This window comes from Lotus japonicus, chromosome 2, assembly GCF_012489685.1.
Source record: "Lotus japonicus ecotype B-129 chromosome 2, LjGifu_v1.2".
Classification (NCBI taxonomy): Eukaryota; Viridiplantae; Streptophyta; class Magnoliopsida; order Fabales; family Fabaceae; genus Lotus; species Lotus japonicus.
The window spans coordinates 88,098,839-88,118,484 of NC_080042.1; the positions used below are offsets into that span (position 1 = coordinate 88,098,839).

General features: G+C 36.0%; 3 protein-coding genes and 1 non-coding gene across 6 annotated transcripts; all 4 read right to left on the reverse strand.

The window, feature by feature from the left end:
- Positions 1 to 605: 605 nt before the first annotated feature.
- Positions 606 to 2,166, reverse strand: LOC130740662 (GATA transcription factor 5-like). The gene is made up of 3 exons (XM_057593335.1): positions 1,991 to 2,166; positions 1,546 to 1,860; positions 606 to 1,468 (listed from the first exon to the last, which is right to left on the reverse strand). Exons 1-3 carry the CDS (start codon positions 2,069 to 2,071, stop codon positions 797 to 799), a joined length of 1,068 nt encoding a protein of 355 aa, XP_057449318.1. The 5' UTR covers positions 2,072 to 2,166; the 3' UTR covers positions 606 to 796.
- Positions 2,167 to 11,191: 9,025 nt separating this feature from the next.
- On the reverse strand, positions 11,192 to 11,262 carry TRNAG-GCC (transfer RNA glycine (anticodon GCC)). Its single transcript has one exon. It is a non-coding gene; the product is annotated as a tRNA-Gly (tRNA).
- Positions 11,263 to 12,158: 896 nt separating this feature from the next.
- LOC130740663 (LRR receptor-like serine/threonine-protein kinase RGI5) lies at positions 12,159 to 14,110 on the reverse strand. Its single transcript, XM_057593336.1, has one exon. It carries the CDS (start codon positions 13,814 to 13,816, stop codon positions 12,551 to 12,553), a length of 1,266 nt encoding a protein of 421 aa, XP_057449319.1. The 5' UTR covers positions 13,817 to 14,110; the 3' UTR covers positions 12,159 to 12,550.
- Positions 14,111 to 17,062: 2,952 nt separating this feature from the next.
- Positions 17,063 to 19,193, reverse strand: LOC130740664 (agamous-like MADS-box protein TM6). 3 transcript variants are annotated; one of them, XM_057593338.1, is made up of 7 exons: positions 18,741 to 19,193; positions 18,577 to 18,646; positions 18,378 to 18,439; positions 18,150 to 18,255; positions 17,832 to 17,873; positions 17,651 to 17,695; positions 17,063 to 17,515 (listed from the first exon to the last, which is right to left on the reverse strand). In XM_057593338.1, the coding sequence occupies exons 1-7, from the start codon at positions 18,926 to 18,928 to the stop codon at positions 17,339 to 17,341; spliced, it is 690 nt and encodes a 229-aa protein (XP_057449321.1). In that variant the 5' UTR covers positions 18,929 to 19,193; the 3' UTR covers positions 17,063 to 17,338. The 3 variants fall into 3 exon arrangements, with proteins under 3 accessions (XP_057449321.1, XP_057449320.1, XP_057449322.1); XM_057593337.1 differs by having other exon boundaries at positions 17,063 to 17,518; XM_057593339.1 differs by having other exon boundaries at positions 17,063 to 17,472; positions 18,741 to 19,192.
- Between the last annotated feature and the right edge of the window lie 453 nt (positions 19,194 to 19,646).

The following is a 19,646-nucleotide window of genomic DNA, read 5'->3' on the forward strand; positions in this document are numbered from 1 at the left end:
TCAGCTTTTAGCCACTACGTCCAACGCTATTACATTACCCAAAATTCTAACTCTGCCATCTTCTCCTTTGGCTTTTAGGCCCACAGACATGGCGGGAAATGCCTCAAGCACCTTCTTGCTCAAGCCGGGAGTAAGATCACTAATAGCGAAAAAAACTTTGCCGACACAACTACATTCACATACACTCAATTTGAACCGGTTGCCTCAAACACCTTGCTCGAGCCGAGAGTAAGATTACTATCAGCGATAAAACTTTGCAGACACAATTACATTCACGAGGACGCGACTCGACTTGAATCGGACCCGCAAGCAATAGGAAAAGGTTCAGGGGCCGTACGTACAATATTGGAATCATCAATCTCGTGCAGTTTGAGGTTCCCAAAGTGCGTCTATCTCACGACACGATAATAACCAGTTTCAAACACTTCACTTTGTGTGTGTTGTGTTTGTTCACGAAGTTCATGCCTTTCAACGGCAAAGCAAAGCAACCTCAAAAACAGTTTCATTTTGAAACCACTAACGCACCCCACTACCATAACATTCATAATAATGAAACCGAAAAATAAATAAATTCAAAATTAAATAACCTAAGAAGAAAAAAAAAGTAATTCAAAACTAAAAAGAGTTGCATATCATCAAAGTCTCCTAAACAGTTACAAAGCCTAACACCTACCGCACTCAATGCAAAGAGGGGAAAATTGTGTACACTAACTCGGGTCGGGTCCCATAGAACCGGGTTAAAGTCTGTGCTACTTTTTCTACCTAGTTTTTTTTTTCTAATTAAAATTAAATAAAATCAAAAACTGGGAATAACAGTTGACAAACCGGTTTCAACTTCACCCTCCTCCTTCTTCCGCCGCATCTCCAAGACTTTCCGGTGGTGGTTTGAGTGCAATTCACTGGAGAATGTGGGGCTGCAAGCGGGTCTGTATTCGGGTAAGAGCCGACCCGACTTGAACCGGACCCCACAAGCATTGCAGAGCGTTTTCGCTCCGTGTGGCCCAGTCCTCCACTGTGGGGTCTTCTGCACGCCGCAATGGCTGCACCGCCGTGGCGCCGCCTGGTCGGAACAGGAGTTTCGGATTCTCTTCGGTCTCTTCGCCGGAGGAGGCCTTGCCGCCGCCGAGCAAACCTGCTCGCCGCTCAGGGGAAAACTGGTGCACATCAGCAAGGGGCTGGAAGGAGACGAAGAGGAAGACGAGGTGGTGGTTGAACTGGAGGAAGTCTCCGGTGACCCGAGTGGCCAAACCCGAACACCATTCCTCGTTCGCTTGCTTCTCGCCTTGGTCTGAACCGAAGTTCTGAAACGGGGCTGGGCAAAAACCGGGGTTTCTGGTTCCGGCTCGGTCTTCACCTCCTTCTTTGGGTTCACCGGTAAGGCTACGGCGGCCGGGAAGGCAGCGGCGGCAGAAAATTCAGAATCCTCAACGAAATGAGACAGCCACTCCAAGTCCGCTACATCATCCACCTGTAATAACTTTCGTCAACACCGAAACAGAACAACCAAGAAAAAGTTGAATGAGAAAGAAAGAAGGAAAATAGTACCGGAACAGTGAGCTCGCCGGTGGGAAATTCGTCTTTGAAAGGGTGGTGGTTACTGGTGGCGGCGGGTTTGGAAATTTCACGGGATTGTTGAAGGGAGACACAAGCAGAAGCAGAGTGTTCTTGTTCTACCTTTTGCTGTTGTTGTTCTGGTTCTTCTTCTTCCACGGCGTGGGAGAAGTCAAGAAGGTCGTCAACGGAGAAGTCGTCATTTTGACCTCCGTTGAACCCTGACAGCTCCTCCATGAAAGCTTGGGGAATGACCATTTCTTTTCTGAAACTGGTCTTCAAAGCAGCCTCCATTTCTTCTGTTTCAACCTGACAGAAAAATTAAAAATTAAAAATATAAATAAAAATTGAGACCCAATATTTATATATGCAAAAAATTCACAAAGAGCCATAAAATTGAGATGGTTGCAGAGAAGAGACAGAGAGAGTGAGTGAATACCTGAGGGGAATGGGAATGGGAATGGGAATGGGATGTGGTTGAGAGAGGAATGGTGGTGAAGGATGAAGGCAAGGGAAACATGAGAAGAAGAGATAGGGAGTTTGGTAAAGTAATGAATGAGGGGTGAAAGGGTCTATGGATTATTACTAAAGTGCAAGTTTCTTTCTCTCTCTCTTCCCCCACTCCCTAGTATGAATATTATCATTTATACATTTCAAATACGTTTTTAATTCTTTATACGTAACGGTAGATATGCTCACAAATTAGTAAATATCTATTCTTATATGGTATGTGACGACACTATGCTTTTTACATAGGCTCATGTTTGAATTCAAGGCTGCAGCTCATTGGTCATTGCTACGTGGTTTAGTTTATGTTTCCTTTTGAATTTCTAATCCTCATCCTCACATGAAAGAGGGAAATCATTTATTATAATTATTATTTGAAAGTATTTTATTATTTTTCATTCAGTTTCTTTTGATATATCATAAATGCTGCTTATTTTGTTTACAATTTTTTATTATTGTTTTAAGGAAAAAATTAATTTATATTTTATTAGTATTGTTTCAAATTAATACTTTGACCTATTTAATTAACTATTATGTATATTATATATATTGGATGAAGTCAATATCAATATTATATTAATATAATATAATATAATATAATATTTATGAAGAGAAAAATTAAAAATATTAGTATATGAATTACTTTATACATAATATAATTTATTATTCAGAACTTAGGTCCAATTAAGGTCAGAAAAGTACCTTAAAAAAAGTTTAGAATGTTTTTTTAGTTTGACATATAATTTAATTTTTTTAGATATTTGTATCCCATGGAGATGAAGACTTGGGTAAAAATGCATCATTATTTTTCTTGCATCGAAAAGATAAATTGTACCGTCACGAACTGATCCATTAACTTTCCACACTCAACTCACATGTCGCCTAACTCTTAATACTTGACCTATCATTCGGGAACAAATCATATCCTATACTTCCTATCCTATACTATGTATTTCTTCATAAACTTTCTCTCTCGTGCTATAATTAGTATGTAAATAATATCATATTTATATTTTCTGATTTTTTTAGTAATTTAAATATTGAATAATTTTATATTTTAAAAAATAATTAATTTACTGATATTGCATTTAATAGTTATTAATGACATTAAAATAGTTAATAAAAGTCAGTTGTTACTTTATTAAAAATAATTACCATATTAATTTGACATTTAATGATTTTTAATGATATTAGAATAATTAATAAAAGTCAATTATGACTTATGTGTGTTGACAAAATCATCTTTATAATGATTATGATTATTTTTTATATATATTACAAAATAAATAAATAAAATTGAATGTAATATCATACGTTTAAAATGATATCAAATATGTCATAAAAAATTGATATCAAATAGTTTTAAAGACATTTCCTAACTCAAAATTTTGTATTTTATGTTTTTGTATATACATCTGGAAGATGAAAACGGTTTTGGTATTTTGATTCAAAGCATAAAAAAATTAGAAAAAAAAAGAATTAAAATTAAACTAGGATTACAACAAAAACCTAAATATGTGATATACATATTTAAAAAGAAAAACGAGAGAGGAAATATTGAAATGTTTGTTGTATGCCGATAAAGTACTCTTATTTCATCCATGCATGACGCAGGATCAGTACTAGTATATCATTATTTAATCATTTGAATAAATATTTATTGGATTAAAATTTTCTACAATGTCAGTTACACAGACACTTAATTTAATTCCGTCAAATTAGAAGATCTAATTTTATTTTAATTAACATTAAAATGAGAATAAATTTTTGTAACTGATGAATGTAACTATTTCTCATGTGATTGCTTATATCACTCTTGTTATAATTCAAAATTCAAATGAAAATTTGCTAGTATCTTTTTCTGGTACATTAGAAAGATAAATTGCACCTTTAAGGATTGAACCCTGTATCCCCTCACCGAATTTATATGTCTCCTAATTCCTACAACTTAAACTATCATTCGAGGATAAATAAAAGTATACTTCCTCCGTTCCTATTTATTTGTCCAGGAAAAGAAGATTCACACAAATTAATGAAAGCAATTAATTATATTGATTTTCATAAAAATATTATTTGTTTTCCTATATCACCCTTTAAAATGTATTTTATATTTCTTCGTTTTTTATTTCTGTCAGAGTATTTATTGGAAAAACATCAATTAATGTTCTCTTGAAACTCTAAGTGGACAGATATATATATATATGAACAAAATTTTTTCTTCAAAATTGACATTTAATAAGGAATGGAGTATGGTAATTGTAAATGCGTGCATTAAATGAGGACGTGAACATCATATTCAATCATTTAATTGCACATTTAAAAAAACACATTTAATTGCAAAAAGAAATTATATTATGTGACGATGACTTAATTTATAGGGTTAATTCCACTTTGGGCCCCTGATTTTTTAAAAATGAGCGATCGGGGCCCCCCGTGTTTAAACGTAGCGGCCAAGCACCCCAACGTTTAAAAAACGTGCGTTCCAAGCCCTTCTGTTAAGTGTCGTTTGTTTGACCAAACGGAGCTAGTGACATGACTTTTCTTTTTCATTCTTAATTCCACTTTGGGCCCCTGATCTTTCAAAAATGAGCGATCGGGGCCCCCGTGTTTAAACGTAGCGGTCAGGCACCCCAACGTTTCAAAAATGTGCGTTCCAAGCCCTTCTGTTAAGTGTCGTTTGTTTGACCAAACAGAGTCAGTGACGTGGCTTTTCTTTTTCATTTTAACATTATCTTTTTTTCCAAAAAATTACCCTCCAATTCACAAACACAATTGCCCCAATTTTTACCCTAATTTCATCCAAATTCAGCCGCACAAATTCTATCCTCTCAATCTCTCTTCTCATGCTAAATTAGGATGAAATTAGGGTGAAAATTGGGGGCAATCGTGTTTGTGAATTGGGAGGGGAATTTTTGGGTAAAAAAGATAATGTTGAAATGAAAAAAAAAAGCCACTGGCATTATATGCATGGGTAAAGAATTTTCTATATGTGCATTGAATCATATCTCGTCATTTTTATTTTTAAATTTAAATTTAACTATGACTTTTTTTTAACCAACTATGACTTGTTAAATTAATGAGTTCTAGTTCGATGAATGTGTAAAAAATTACACTATTTACGTAAGCTTAATTTTTTTAAGCGTAATCTTGAAAACTTTAATTAATAAACACATAGATTTAATTTATATGAACGGTCAGTGCAAAAAATTATATCAAGTACTTAATAGAGTGTATGTTAAAATGGCTGAAAATGATATGATTGGAATTCCGTGAAATCCCTTGACTCCTTGAGCATGATGATGATGCAGTTTGGGCTTGGATTTGGGACATGGCATGCCTTAGACCATCTCCAATGGTTTCAACATTCAACACCCTCAACATTCCACTTTTTCTCTTCCCAACACTCCACATCACCTTCTCTCTCCAGTTCAACACTTCATTCAACTTTTACCCACTCCAATGGTTTTTCATTCAACACCCTACCCCCTACCCCCACCACTTTTTTTATTTCATATTTTGATTTAATTTTATATTTTTCTTTTTATGATTTCATAAAATTAAAATTTTCGATAAAAATTAAATTAAATAAACTATTATCGATTTAATTTAATTTAATGTTTTTTTATTTTTTAAATTAAATTAAATTAACGTAATATTTTTTAACGTAAATTAAATTAAATCACTTAACAATTTAATATTTTTTTTAAAAAAATATACACAATAATTTATTTTATTTTATTAACTTCAAATGGAAGAAAAGAAACTAAGCACACAATAATATATTTTATTTCAAAGCAAAGGGGATAATAGAAAGATAATAAGATGATGAAAAACTTGGTTTTTTTTCTGTGTCCAAATCAAACGAACCAAGTCTCTATTTATAGAGAAAAAAAATCATGAATTTTGGTAAAAAAATTATATTTTTAAATTTTTTTTGAATGAAGTAATTGAGTTGGAAAGATTATGATAAACGAAAATCGTCCGGACCAATCAAACGGAGCCACGTGTTGATCTGCAGCCCCTCTCTCTCCACTGGGTCCCACACGCAGGTTTCACAAGTGTTGAATTTTTTCAACTTCTCTCTCCCCCTTTCAACTTTCAACACCTCCATTACAATACCATTTCAACATTAAACACCATATATTCAACACCATTGGAGATAGTCTTAGAAGCAAAGTGATCAGTAAAAGTGATTCCAGGCAATGACACCAAATCAGCTTTTGTCGCTCACTCAGTAACCCAACTGACATTATTCCTCACCACACCCGCTTCCTAATCTATGACCACTCTAAATCTCTAATTACTAAATATTCATTACTTTCACCACGGACAACTTGGTCCAGAAAGTACAAAATGTGGCATATCCAACTCTATTTATTATTTTTTCAACCTATAATAATTTCCCACAAGAGACATATTTCTCGTGTAATCTTAAGTACTAAAGATAGTAACCCACCCCATTAGTATTTTCTTTTATCAAATACATGAAACAATGACTGGATACGGAATCAAATAATTTTAAGGGACTTGAACCTCTTTATGTAAATTAATACATGCTTGGTCAACTTTTTGCATTCAGATCATCTGCCTTTTATTTATATTTTTTTATACTTAATTAAATAAACACTTCATATTTGTTTGAATTTTTTTACAAGTCAACAAAATTTATTAATAAATATAAAATGAGGGTTGAATTTTCGAATTCCCCTGTGTCGTCTAGTAAAATTTCAGTTGGTAAACAATCATTATCTACAATCATTATCTCAGGATGATCCCCCTCCGTTGGTCTCCCCAACATGCTAGTGACACACTGCCCATAATCCACAGGTGTTTTCTCTGTTCTATATTTTTTACATAAAAAACATTTTTCAACTCATCTAATCCATTGAGAAATTAATTCATCCAATAAAAAAATTGAATTAATTAGACCTTGTAAGAGTGGTAACATGAAGTTCAAATTTTAATAAAGTTATTTATTGTATATAACAACTAGAGGAGGAAAGCAAGATCCAACAAAGAGGGTGATCGCCTAAAAAATAACTCAACCTAACACCCACAAAGAAAAAGGAAGAACAAACTCAAAGCCACACCAAACAACCACAGTCTGTAAAGGCAAACCCCAAACCCACCCAAAGAAACTACAACCATAAACCAACCCATAACGAAACTAGGAGATCATAGAAATTAAAGCCGAGGACCTCACATCCTACTGAAAAGAAGCCAACCAAAGCACCAACAAAAGAGCGAAACAAACCACATCGCTACACAAAAACACCCTTAACACCCAAAATATCTAAAAAAACAACCAAACCCAAAAACAACAAATGAGCCAACACTCTAGCCTTCCTATCTAGGTCTTGAAGAACAGTCTCATCAAAGCAGTCACAAACCAAACATATACTATGCCTCATGAGCATAGCACACCTCGCCCTCTTCAAAATTAACACCTTGGAGATCTTGAGGCTCCAAGAGCGCCAATTGATTACCCATGACAACAAAAACTTCCTCCTCTTCTACCCTCACACCCGGATTAAGCTTCTTTATTCCCCCTCAATCCACTTTTCATGGTCTCCCCAGAGTGCAATGCACTTACCCTATTGAAGTGTTAGGTTTACTACGACCCTCCACTTTCTTTGGGCACCCTCACCCTCTACCGTGTCTCATACTCGAAGTCTCAACACATGGAGAGTCTTCAACATCCTATACACCCCAAGGGAAAATAGATATGAGCATTGCCAAAGGAGAAGAAAGGAGAACACCAGAGGGATGAAAGTCTAGCTATGCATCCATCAGAACCAGAGGATCCCACTGCACTAAAAATCAAACCCAATAAGAAGTGAAGAACACATACCTGATGACAAGAAAGGTGATCCACATGTGGAACACCTTGAACACCAAAACAACTCAAAGAAAAGATGATCCACTCTTACAAGTTTTTGTTATACATGAATTATAAATACAAAAATTGCTTAACTAAAATAGTTTATTACTTGTCATAATTTTCTTTATCAATAAAAGGCATTTCATTCATTTTAAAAATAAATTGAAAGAATCCTCTAAACGTCTCAATTATATAAAAAAATATTTTTCATTGATCAAGTACAGTTACACTAAAACTTTTTATTTTTTATTTTTAATAGAGCAAAAGCATGAAGAGTCAATTTTTTTTTTTGAAAGTATGAAGAGTCAAATTAAATACGCATCTAAGATACCAATGGTTGACGTTTTGGGGCAATTTCTTTTTATTAATTTTTGTGGGAACCAAATAGAGGTTATTGTTAGGATCTGAGTTTTGGATAAACTTGAGCTGAGCTTCAGATAAGTTGTTCGGAAAAATAAGAAAGAATTGAAGGAAGAGTTAAATGAATAAAATTGAAATTATCGTAGTTTTATTTGCTGTAATTATTCGTGGCCTAATTTATATTTTTAATTTGTTAGAAGAATTTTTTGAAAAAATATAGACATAGAAGAGAGGAGCCGGCTCCGAAGTTGTTTTCAGCCGCCCCATGTCGTTTACGTGTGTTGGTATTATTGGGTGTGGAGCTGATTAGTCACGTTGTTCACCAATCTGCGATTTCGAGGTTACCTTTTTTTTTTTTGTTGAGCCTTCGTTGCCCACCAACAAGGCCCAACGACATTGATTTCATTTCATAATTAATCAATAATCATCACAGTCACACACTCACACATAGTAGGTTCTTTTGGTGGCACATTCACATGAACTTTGTTTAAGATTATTGCTATGTTTGGTTGGGTGGAAAGAAAACACGGAAATCGATGCATGAATTTAGACTAAGGTTAGCGGAAATCGATGCATGAATTTAGACTAAGGTTAGTCTAAATTCATGCATCGGTTTCCGTGTTTTCTTTCCTTCCCTTTTCTTTCCACCCAACCAAACATAGCCTATATTTTAGCTTTAAGAGGAAATCTAGGAGTGGTATCGGTGGAGTTCTTCGGAAATAGGAATGGTGAGGGCAAGGTTTTGGGGTGTTTTACAAAGGTTGTAGGAATGAAATGAAATTGTGAAGCAGAAGTTCTAGCCATTACAAAATACAAATGCCTTTCTGTTCTGCATGCCAATAATTTAATTTTAGAAATGTTATGGTAGGTGATATGATAAAAAATGAGAAGAAAGAGATACAGGTAAAATTAAGAGAAAAATATGAGGTTTGAATGAACTAAGGTTGAAATTAGATATTTTTAGGCATTGTTTGATTTAAAGGAGGGGAGGGGAGGAGAGAGATTTTAATGGAGGGGAGGGGAGGGATTTTAATGGAAAGAGGGGAGAAATTTTAATACTTATTACGTTTGGTTCATAGGAGGGGAGGAGAGGGAAAATAACTTATTTTTATTTGATTCATGAGGGGAGGGAAGAACTTTTATAATTAAAATATTTTTATACCTGCATTTTGATACCCTGCATTTTTATAATTCAACCAGAAATTTTTGAGACCTTGCATACTGATAAAACATATATAAAACAAATGAAAACTTTATAATCAAAATTTATAATAAAAAATGAAAAGAAACTTTATAATCAAACTTCATAAACCTTACCGTCAAACAAATCAAAACTTTATAATCAAAATTTTAAAACCGGGAAAGTTGTTTCAATCAAATGGCAATGGGAAAAAGAGGTGTTAGTGTTACTGGTTTGATATATGGGTTTTAAAATATAGCATGAAACAACAGGACAAAGTTGTATGATTCACAGAAGCATTTTATCAAACAGGTGGGGTACACACAGGTAAAACGAAACAGAGAGCAATTAACAAGGAGAACTGTGAAAAATTCAAAATGGGTTTGCGGTGTTCCCTTCGTTGCTGATTTCGTCGATTAGAAGAGGCTCTTTCTTTTGCTGGGTATGCGGGGGAAGAGGTGGATCACTGTGAAAAAAAGAAGAGAGAAAGTAAATTGAAATTTTTAAATTTGTGCAGGGTTATTTTTGTCCGAAATTTATTTCCCCTCCTAATTCCCCCACTTTTAGAGGGATAAAAAAATTGAGGTTGGAGGGATTTTGCTCCCTTCCATTTCCCTCCCATCCCCTCATAAAGTTTGAACCAAACAAAATCAGTTTTTAAAAATCCCTCCCCTCCCCTCCATTCTCCTCCTACCAAACAATATGTTAATTGATATAAGTCCCAATAAATTAGTCCTTTCATTGAGAAATTCAGACCCTCAAATAAAATCTGGCTCCAATAATTCAGCAAAGATGAATTCCATCCAACTCAGCACTCAGCTCTGGTGGATGCGGAATGACATGGTCCATATGCAATACAGCATCCGCATTTCCTTATCCATGTTCATGAGCAGGAAACCATGAACTTCATATTTCAGATTTTTATGCGCGCGGTTTTAGCAGCATATTTTTATCACACATGTGTGCGTCCAATTGTATACCAACATGGATCGGTCCCCCCCCCCCGCTAGTTAAAAAATTTACAAACTAAACTACTAATTGTCCTTAGACCTTAGTTGCTGCGCTTCAGTAATATAAAATTAAGCAAAGAAAAAACAGAGGAGGGGATTTACTTCTGCATGATCCGAACAGAGCATGCAAATGGTCCGTGCATATAAAGCGAAAAGAGCAACTAAAAGGGTCCAAAAAGTTTGTGTTTGTGTCATTGTGTGTGACACGCACTCAAGCAATTCCATAGTGCAAGGCACCAAACCTTATCCCTGAATTTTGTGCAAAGACTTTTTTTAAGGATTTTACCAAAAGTTGGTTAAAATGTGCTATCACAATTTCTCAAACTCCTTTTAAATTGTGGTCCACTAAGCGATTTGATTGTGGTAGCCTCTACAGTTGTAAAATTGTGACTTCACAAGGTGACATGGTTCCATGGATGGTGTAATTAATACCATTGGTGAAAGTTGCGTTTCAAAATTTATACCTTCAAGAGTAGCTGCCCAGCATGCAGAGTAGTCTGAAGTGAATGACATAACACAACTATTTTGATCACATTTATAAAAAGATGTAATCTTAGTTTAGCTGTGACATCAGATGGAAGATTTCAATCTGAAAAGTAGTCTGGGGCTCTGGGCAATGTAAGTTTCTCAGTAACTGAAGAGCCTCATAAATAGGTTTCAGAATAGTAGTAAAAACTAAAAATTTAAAAAGCCAAAAAACAGTGCACCAGCCGGGAATCGAACCCGGGTCTGTACCGTGGCAGGGTACTATTCTACCACTAGACCACTGGTGCTCTAGGTGATAGATGGTGTCTAATGTAAATATTTACATATGAATGTAACAATTTTCTTGACTTAACAATAATTTTATAACTAGCCAATCTATGAATGAAAACATGTATTTCTTACACTTTAAAGTTTTTAAGAAAAAAAAAAGAACAGAAAACTATATTATGTGTAAATTTAGACTCATGTATATGATTCTATCAAAACTCAAAAATACCTAAATAATGATCAACTATGATTCACTCCAAACACAATGTTGTCTGGGTGCTTCTTTTACAATCAGGTTTCACTCTTATGATCAAGGTCAGGGTAATACGGATAATCTTACATTTTAGGAAAAATTATAATTTTGCAATAATGTAAAAAATTAATTAAACATAGTTCACATGTTTATATAAAATATATAATGAATATAATATGAATATATTTGTTATAGGTTAAATATATCCCGTTCTCCATTAATTCTCTTTACCCTAACTCGAGCTCACCTTTCACTCTTTGTGCAATAGAAAGCTTACTAGTTACTACAATAAAGTAAAACATTAAGAACAAAACACATCCACTCAAGCTGAAACAAGTAGCTAACATACTAAGATTCATACAAAACCCCAAAATTCCATGACTCTGTCAAACACAAGATTTTTTTTTTGGTCTTCTTGGTGTTTTTTTGGGGTCAACTACTCTTGGTTTTAGCTTCTTTTTTTTTTGCCTGGGGGAGGGGGTCAGGAGTAGGAAAAAGCCCTTCAGAATTCCTAATGGACTACCGTTTGGGCCTTTATCCAATGCTCTGGGATGGGGAAGTTAGCATCTGGCCTATAATTTGTTTCAGTTTTTGGGCCAACCTTATTAGTAACAGTGTCTTCAAAACCACTACCAAAAAATAAACCACTACATGATCTACATGTTAGAAAAACAACCATCTGACAATGGTTCAGTTCAATAACGGCAGAACCTCAACGACTACACGAACGTGTGGGTTTTCCCCACCCCACACTCACATGTTGCAACGTCACAGCAGAGACAAAATCTTGCACTAGACGACTTGATCTTATCATTGTTGACCAAAACACACATTTAATCTTCGTAACCTCTCACACTCACAGCTGAAAATGCTGAATTCACATTCATAGTTGTCCAGTACTACTAGTATTCAAGACAAAATCTCCAATCATTAATCATCATCCTAAATCAAAATTAAATGAAATATAATACACAAAACAAAACTTGTACACTAGTTAAACAAACAAAAGAACTATGCAAATTGCAAACCACAATCATCATCATCATCATCATCATCTAATGGGTGAGTTGGCTAAATCCACTACATTCTGCTGATGATTTCTGCTGACCACCTTGACAGAAAAAGAAAACATGAGGACACCTAAACAAGCAGTTATCGACAAGGCTCAAATTAGCAGAATCAGGTTTCAGAGTCAGCAGAAGCCGAGGTATCCCTCCTAGCAAGTAATTCCCTCTCAACAGAAGCCTCTGGAACGAAGCGAACCCGGTTTGAGGAAAAACCGTCTTCACTGCATACAGGGTCGGTATTAGACCGGTGAACCGGTTGTTCTCCAATGACAAAGATGAAAGCCTTGGCATCAGCGCCATGAACGATGGTAGAAGCCCCTGAAGCTGGTTGTTGCTCAGATCAACCGCAATGAGCCCGCTTTGCAATGAGGAACCTGGATAAGGGGTTTCTATGGAGGAGAATTGGTTGAAGGAGAGTGTCAATTGTTGCAGCGATGGAAGCTGAAACAGAACAGAGGGAACAGAGCCAGTGAATCTGTTACCACTCAAATCCACTACCTGCAAGTATGCCAAATCCTTGAAGCTTTCAGAGGCTAAGACTCCGGTTAACTGGTTGTTCCTGATTGTAATCTGAATCAAGGAAACCGGCAGCGACGCCGGTAATGCTCCGGCGAGGGAATTTGCACTGAGGTCAAGGTAGTTAAGGTTTCTCAGGGAGCTCAAATCTGGGAACTGACCCACGAGCTTGTTTGATTGAAGTTGGAGTGTTTTCAAGCTCACAAGCCCGTTGAAGCTTCTGGGTATTGCTCCTTCGAGGTGGTTGTTATCGAGGTAGAGCTCTTCGAGGCTCGAGAGGGAACCAATTGAAGAGGGTATCTCGCCGGAGAACGAGTTCGCTGAGAGACCGAGTCGGCGGAGGCGAGTCAGGTTCGAGAAGGAATCGGGGATGTGGCCGGAGAAGTAGTTGTTGGAGACATCGAGGGTTTCTAGATAAGGGAGGTTCCAGGTGAAGGAGAAGAGTGAGGCGGCGTAACCCGCTTGGTCGAGACTGAGTTCGGTGACTCGGCTCAGCCCTGAAACGACGACGTCGCACCTGAACCCGCAGGTGAACTTCTCACCTGAAACGTTGTCGCATGGGTCGATGGAGAAGTCCCAGGAGCTCACGCATGAGCCTGGAGTGACTGAAGCAGGGTCCATGCTCTGTTTTAGTTTCTTCAGAACCTCTGCATCTCCCCAAAATGTCTTTGATTCTGCTCTGAATAGGAATCCTGAAGCTGAGATGATCATGAACAGAGAGAAAAACAAAGACCCCATTTGAGATTTTCAGTGCTTGAAGTTCTGACTTCTGAGTACTGTGGAGCTGGATTAACCCAAATTAGAGGGGTGTGTGGAGTTGCACGGACAGTGAGGGTACGGGGAATTAATCAGGAGCGTTGGATGAGAATCTTGATGGTGATGGAAGAAAAGAGTACACGGTGAAAAGTGTGAATGAAAGGAAGGAGTCAGAGATCTTTTGGATGAGTGGGTTCACGGGCACAGAACTCAGATACAGTACAGCAATCCTTTTGAAATTAAGCTATTTACTTATGTTTTGGTTTAGGTAAGAAGAAAGGCATATATATATATATATATATAAGCATTACCATAACCATTAACCAACCAGGTCTAATGTATCAGATTGAATTATTTGAGTATTTAGTTTAAGTTTGATTGTCGAATGTGTGTATAAAAAATAATTTGTCGAAAAAGGTTTACGCGTTTAATGTGATTTAAGAGTCTCCCAAAAAGATTAGTTTCATTTGAGATACATGGATGCAACCCAAAAAATAAATGAAAAAATAACCTTTTCTTTGTTGCTTTGCTGATTGTACAGTGTGTTGTTGTCAGGTAAGGTAACGACATATTCAGTACTTAAAGTATTATTGTTTGGTGACTAACCGTTACGGCCATGGGTGCTTCTGCTTGCTGCTTGTGATCCAACATTCATAAATTGCCCTTGGGAATGTGATATATTAAAAAGAGCCTAATACTAGTATCTCAAAATAAAAAGATAGTATAGTATTTCTCTACTGTTATCTCAGAAACTGATTTCTGAATCACTTACTCTGATAATTAACTTGTCTAAAAAATCACCTTTTTCTTAAATATGGAAATGGAGGAGTAAGGTAGGAGTAACAAGAGAGGGTTGGTGGAGATTGCAGAATCAAGTGCCAGGCAATGTGGCATCTTGTGCGATGGCAGTGGTTGCATGCATCGGGTCCCAAAGTTAAAGCTTAGTGATTTGTGTTTTCAATTAATCATAGCTAACTAACTTCAAAATTTGGCAAAGTCATACAAATGGGCTGCCAATCTTTACAGAAATATTATTATCTATTGGTGCTTCCATCTTCCAAGTTCCAACCAACTCACCAAAAATTTGCTAGAAAATGCTCTTTTCTGTGTGTTTGATGGATAAGGTGTCCCATACAACCTTGCATTTGCAAGTCATCACCTCATCCGGATAAAGATTGCTAAATAAGCAACAACTATAAGCTTAAACCTATATTTAAGTTAAGGTTTATCCACTTTAAGATTGTTACAGTCATTTATGTTGGGGGAGACAGGGGAGCCCATGGGCCGAGGAGCAAGACACCAAGAGATATCGACGTCACATCTTAACCCTCTTAACCCAAAACCTTAAGGCATTAGGTTTATGGGTCACATCTCTTATAAAGTCTTCTCCTCACCCAAACTTAACCAATGTGAGACTCCAACTCACACTTGAATTCTCAACAATCTCCCCCTCAAGTGCGAGTAACCACCACATTATCATGGCCCCCCTCCGCGGAAGCATATCCACCCTTGCACCGCCGTTCGCTTCACCGCGTCAACGGAACCCGTCGCCTTGCTACACCGCTAGGAAGACTTTCGACACAAAGAGCCGTAACCATGGCTACACCAACCATCGGCTCTGATACCACTTGTTGGGGGAGACAGAGGAGCCCATGGGCCGAGGAGCAAGACACCAAGAGATATCGACGCCACATCTTAACCCAAAACCTTAAGGCATTAGGTTTATGGGTCACATCTCTTATAAAGTCTTCTCCTCACCCAAACTTAACCAATGTGGGACTCCAACTCACACTTGAATTCTCAACAATTTAGACAATCCTTTATGATACAGTTTGGCAAATCTTCTCAAAGCTTTGTGATTACATTAAATGAGCAAACTTCTCTCATCAAATTCTTTTATATACACACCTCAAAACATTGTTCAAAAGTTTAAGGAGTTCAATTACTTATCAACTGTGTATTTGATATTTTGCTGGTAAAAGCCTTTAAGTTGATTACAGCCTTACATGCATTATGCCTTAAATTGACGGTTCAATTTTTTCCCTTGCTATCCTTTTGTTTTTCTTGAGTTTTCTATTTTTTAAAAACAATAGTAGTAGCTTCAAAATAAAAAAATCTACTGGATGTCTTGAGTGGAACTAACAGAAGACGAATCAGTTGGTCATCAATTCAAGCCAAACATTCAAACACTATCAATTAGTTTAGACCCATTTTTCTAACCTGACCCGTTTACTCCATATAGGGTCTCACTCCTCAGCCCAGCCCTGGCATTTAAACCAGTTTTTTTTATAACTTTGGACAAAAATATAGCAAGACTATAATTACGGATCTTAACAAAAAACAAAAAAATGATTACGGTTCTTTCCAATTTCTAAACTATTTTCAGTTCAAGCTCATAATTTACACCAACTTAAATTTCCCCCTTTTCACAACTATATGCAGTTGCAGATACAAACTCTACAAGCACCTAGTACTCCCTCCGGTCCTATTTATAAGCAACAAAAAAAAATTCACATAGTTTAAGAAATGTAGTTAAAGTAGATAAAATGCATTAAATTTGTCTTAAATCAAAATAAACTTCCAAAATTACCCTTTGCTATTAGTGTTGGAAAGTAGGAAAGAGAGAGAATAATTAATGAAACACATTTTACAAGTTAGAATTAATAAGGGCATCATTGGAAAAAATTAATTAATATAGCTCAAACTTTCATTTGGTTCTTATAAAAAGGACCAAGGTTTTTCTTCTCTTTCATGCTTATAAATAGGACCGGAGGGAGTAATATTCAGTTAGCAAATCAGTGATTTGAATACTTTATGGGGTACATTTTCTTTTCTCTAAGATGAGTATTCAATTCCTTATTCAATGCATTGTCCCACTAGGACAACATAATTAATTCATGTCCTTGGTTCATAACTTCTCTTTTGTTGCTTGTGAAAACTAGCCTGTGAAAAAACATTGTTTAAGCTTTGCATATCCAAATCTAAGTAAAGTACTTCATTATAACATACAATTTATGTTGATGACTAGTTGACTACTGAATAAATCTGTATCAATACTTTATTTTGCTTTATATAGTTTCTCCAAGAATAAAAACTCCCCCTAATGTGGATACCAGATTAAGTACTTGTTTGGCACCACGTCTCTAAGATGTAAATGTGGAGCCAGTTGAAGGTTCAAGTTGTAGCTTCTACTACATAAATGTAGATGAAATGTGTGCACAACACAAAAAAGTTAATATAACATATTCATTCAACATAAACTTATGATAATAATAACAACTAGAATACACTCATGATTCTGTTTTTCTGAGCACACAATTGCCAAACCCCATAAGCTAGCTAATTCAGTACCTAGATAAAGAGGATGGGACCAACCAAGTCCAACTTTGGGTTTAATAGGTCCAGCAATAGGATAGGATGATAGTACAAAAAGCTTAAATAATAAGTACTGCTTGCTAATAGTGGTTAATTTACAAAATGTCTAATTGAAGCAAATTTAATGAGTCAAGCAAGGCGCAGATCATCTTCTCCATGGACATGGTGATGGTGAGGAGGAAGATTCACATGAGTATGGTGTTGACAGAATGCATACAGGTTGGAGGCACCGTTGGCCAGTGCAACTGCTGATTCCGGGTCTCCTTCATCGTGCAAAACAAATTGTGGATGGATCACACACTTTTCCTTCTTAATATGAATCATTGAAGAAAATGAAAAATATATCATTTCCTCCTCCCTATTGATTTATAATCAAAAGAACATGCAGCAGCAATCATATGTTCTGAACATTATAATTTTTTAAAAGAGGAAAGTTCTTACAAGTTCAAGCAGGAGATTTCCATTCATCTGCTCCAAGCTTCTAACCTGCAGTTTGTTTATTGTTCCAAAGAAGTAGTAAAAGAGAACAAAGAAATTAACAAGGGCAGAGAAAAAACTGGACCAGAGCTAAGAATTAATAACCATACTATCAGATTCAAAGATTATCACAACTATTACTAACCTTCTTCCTACAGGTATCAGTCCTAGTTTTGATCACATGGAACTGTGAAACAGAATGCAAGAAAAACATATCAGAGAAAGAGTTAACCAAAAATAAAACATTATTGCTAGAGAGAAAAAAAGTTAACAGCATATAGTTTATAAATTGAACATCTTTTTGAGCTACTTGAAGACCAAAATAAAGACTAGCACAAGGTTCATGTAGTAAGGACATGAAGAAAATGGGAATTGCAGAACTAAACCAAAAGAAACCATCAAGGCTAAACTACTTTGGATGAAGTACCAAGGTTTAAGATCCATGGTTTTAGAAAGATAGTACCTTGCGTTCGCGTATTTTCCCTATGGAAGAAACCATGTCCTCTTCAAGTTTGCGCAGCTGCTGGAAGCTCAGATCATCCATATCCAAACCCTCACCTAACCTGTGCCTATAAATTCACAACTTCACCAATAAACTCCCATATTCAAGCATAACAAAAAAACTGTGCATGTGCGTCTAGAAGCTCAATCAATTAACAAAAAGTTACATCCTCTTTCTTGTTTCATTTACCTGATCTGTCTCCTGAGCTTATTGTTAATCTCCTTCAGTTTCTTCAAGTTTTCAAGCATTTTCTGCAAGCACAACAAAATCATAAAAAAAAAGTTAAAACACTCATAAACAAGGCACAAGGTCTAAACCAAACCACAAGTATCTTCAAGTGAGAAAATCATGTTCGAGTAAGGTAAAACAGTGCTTAGTTAAAACAAACCTCATAGTGGGAACGCCACAGATCGATATCCCCCAAAGTCTTCTGATACTGATCAATAATCCTCTTTGTCCTAATTTTCACAGCATACATAAAAATTAAAGGAAAATAAAAGGAAATAACAAGAAAGAAAGAGAAGAGTTTAAGATACTCATTGTACTACGCACGTAAGGCCAGGGCTGATGTATTCATGCATCTTGTTGTTTTTGGAGAACATGATGAGGGAAACCTTAGCATCACAGAGAACACTGAGTTCATGAGCTTTCTTGAAGATACCATTTCTTCGCTTGGAGTAGGTGACTTGCCTGTTAGTTGGGTTCTCAATCAACTTAATCTCAATCTTCCCACGACCCATGATTTCTCTGAGAGATCAATGGATTTTCACTATCTTCCTTAACTTTCCAAACACCACCAATATTAATAGATAGGAGAGAAACTAACTAGCTAGTCATGAAAGCTAAATAGTAAAGCCAAAGGGATGAGTCTAGTCTAGTTAGTAAGTAGTGGTGAGTACTGAGTAGTAACTCTGACTCACTAACACAGAGAGAGAAGAGAGAAAAGAGCAAAAAGGGAGTGAAGAGGGGTTTCCAAAATAGGAAAGCTATACTGTGAAAGCAAAAGTAGGATTGGAGTGTAACTGCGAATAAGTTCTAAATCGGTGAAAGTGTGTGAAAAGCAAAGCCAAGCACTATTATTGGACAGCTTGCATCATCTCCAATTAATACTCACCCACCCTCCCCTTCATGCTTCAATTTATGATTGAGGCCACAATGCAGACTGTGAAGTACTCCATTCATATGATGTAGTAACTTATTTGTACTTAATTAAAACAATATTAAGAACTCAACAGGTTATGTATATTTGGATATCAGGTGCTAACAAAAGATTATCCACTTCAAGGCAATTATGATGGATTGAGATAAATGTGTTTCTCAACTGGTGTACAATCACATACTTAAGCTACACTTTTCAAATCTGATTATGTTCAGATCAATTTTTCTTTCATCAATAGATTGTGTGTTAGAGAATTAACTTTGAAGAAAGAGAAGTTAAAAACATGTTATTAACTGACG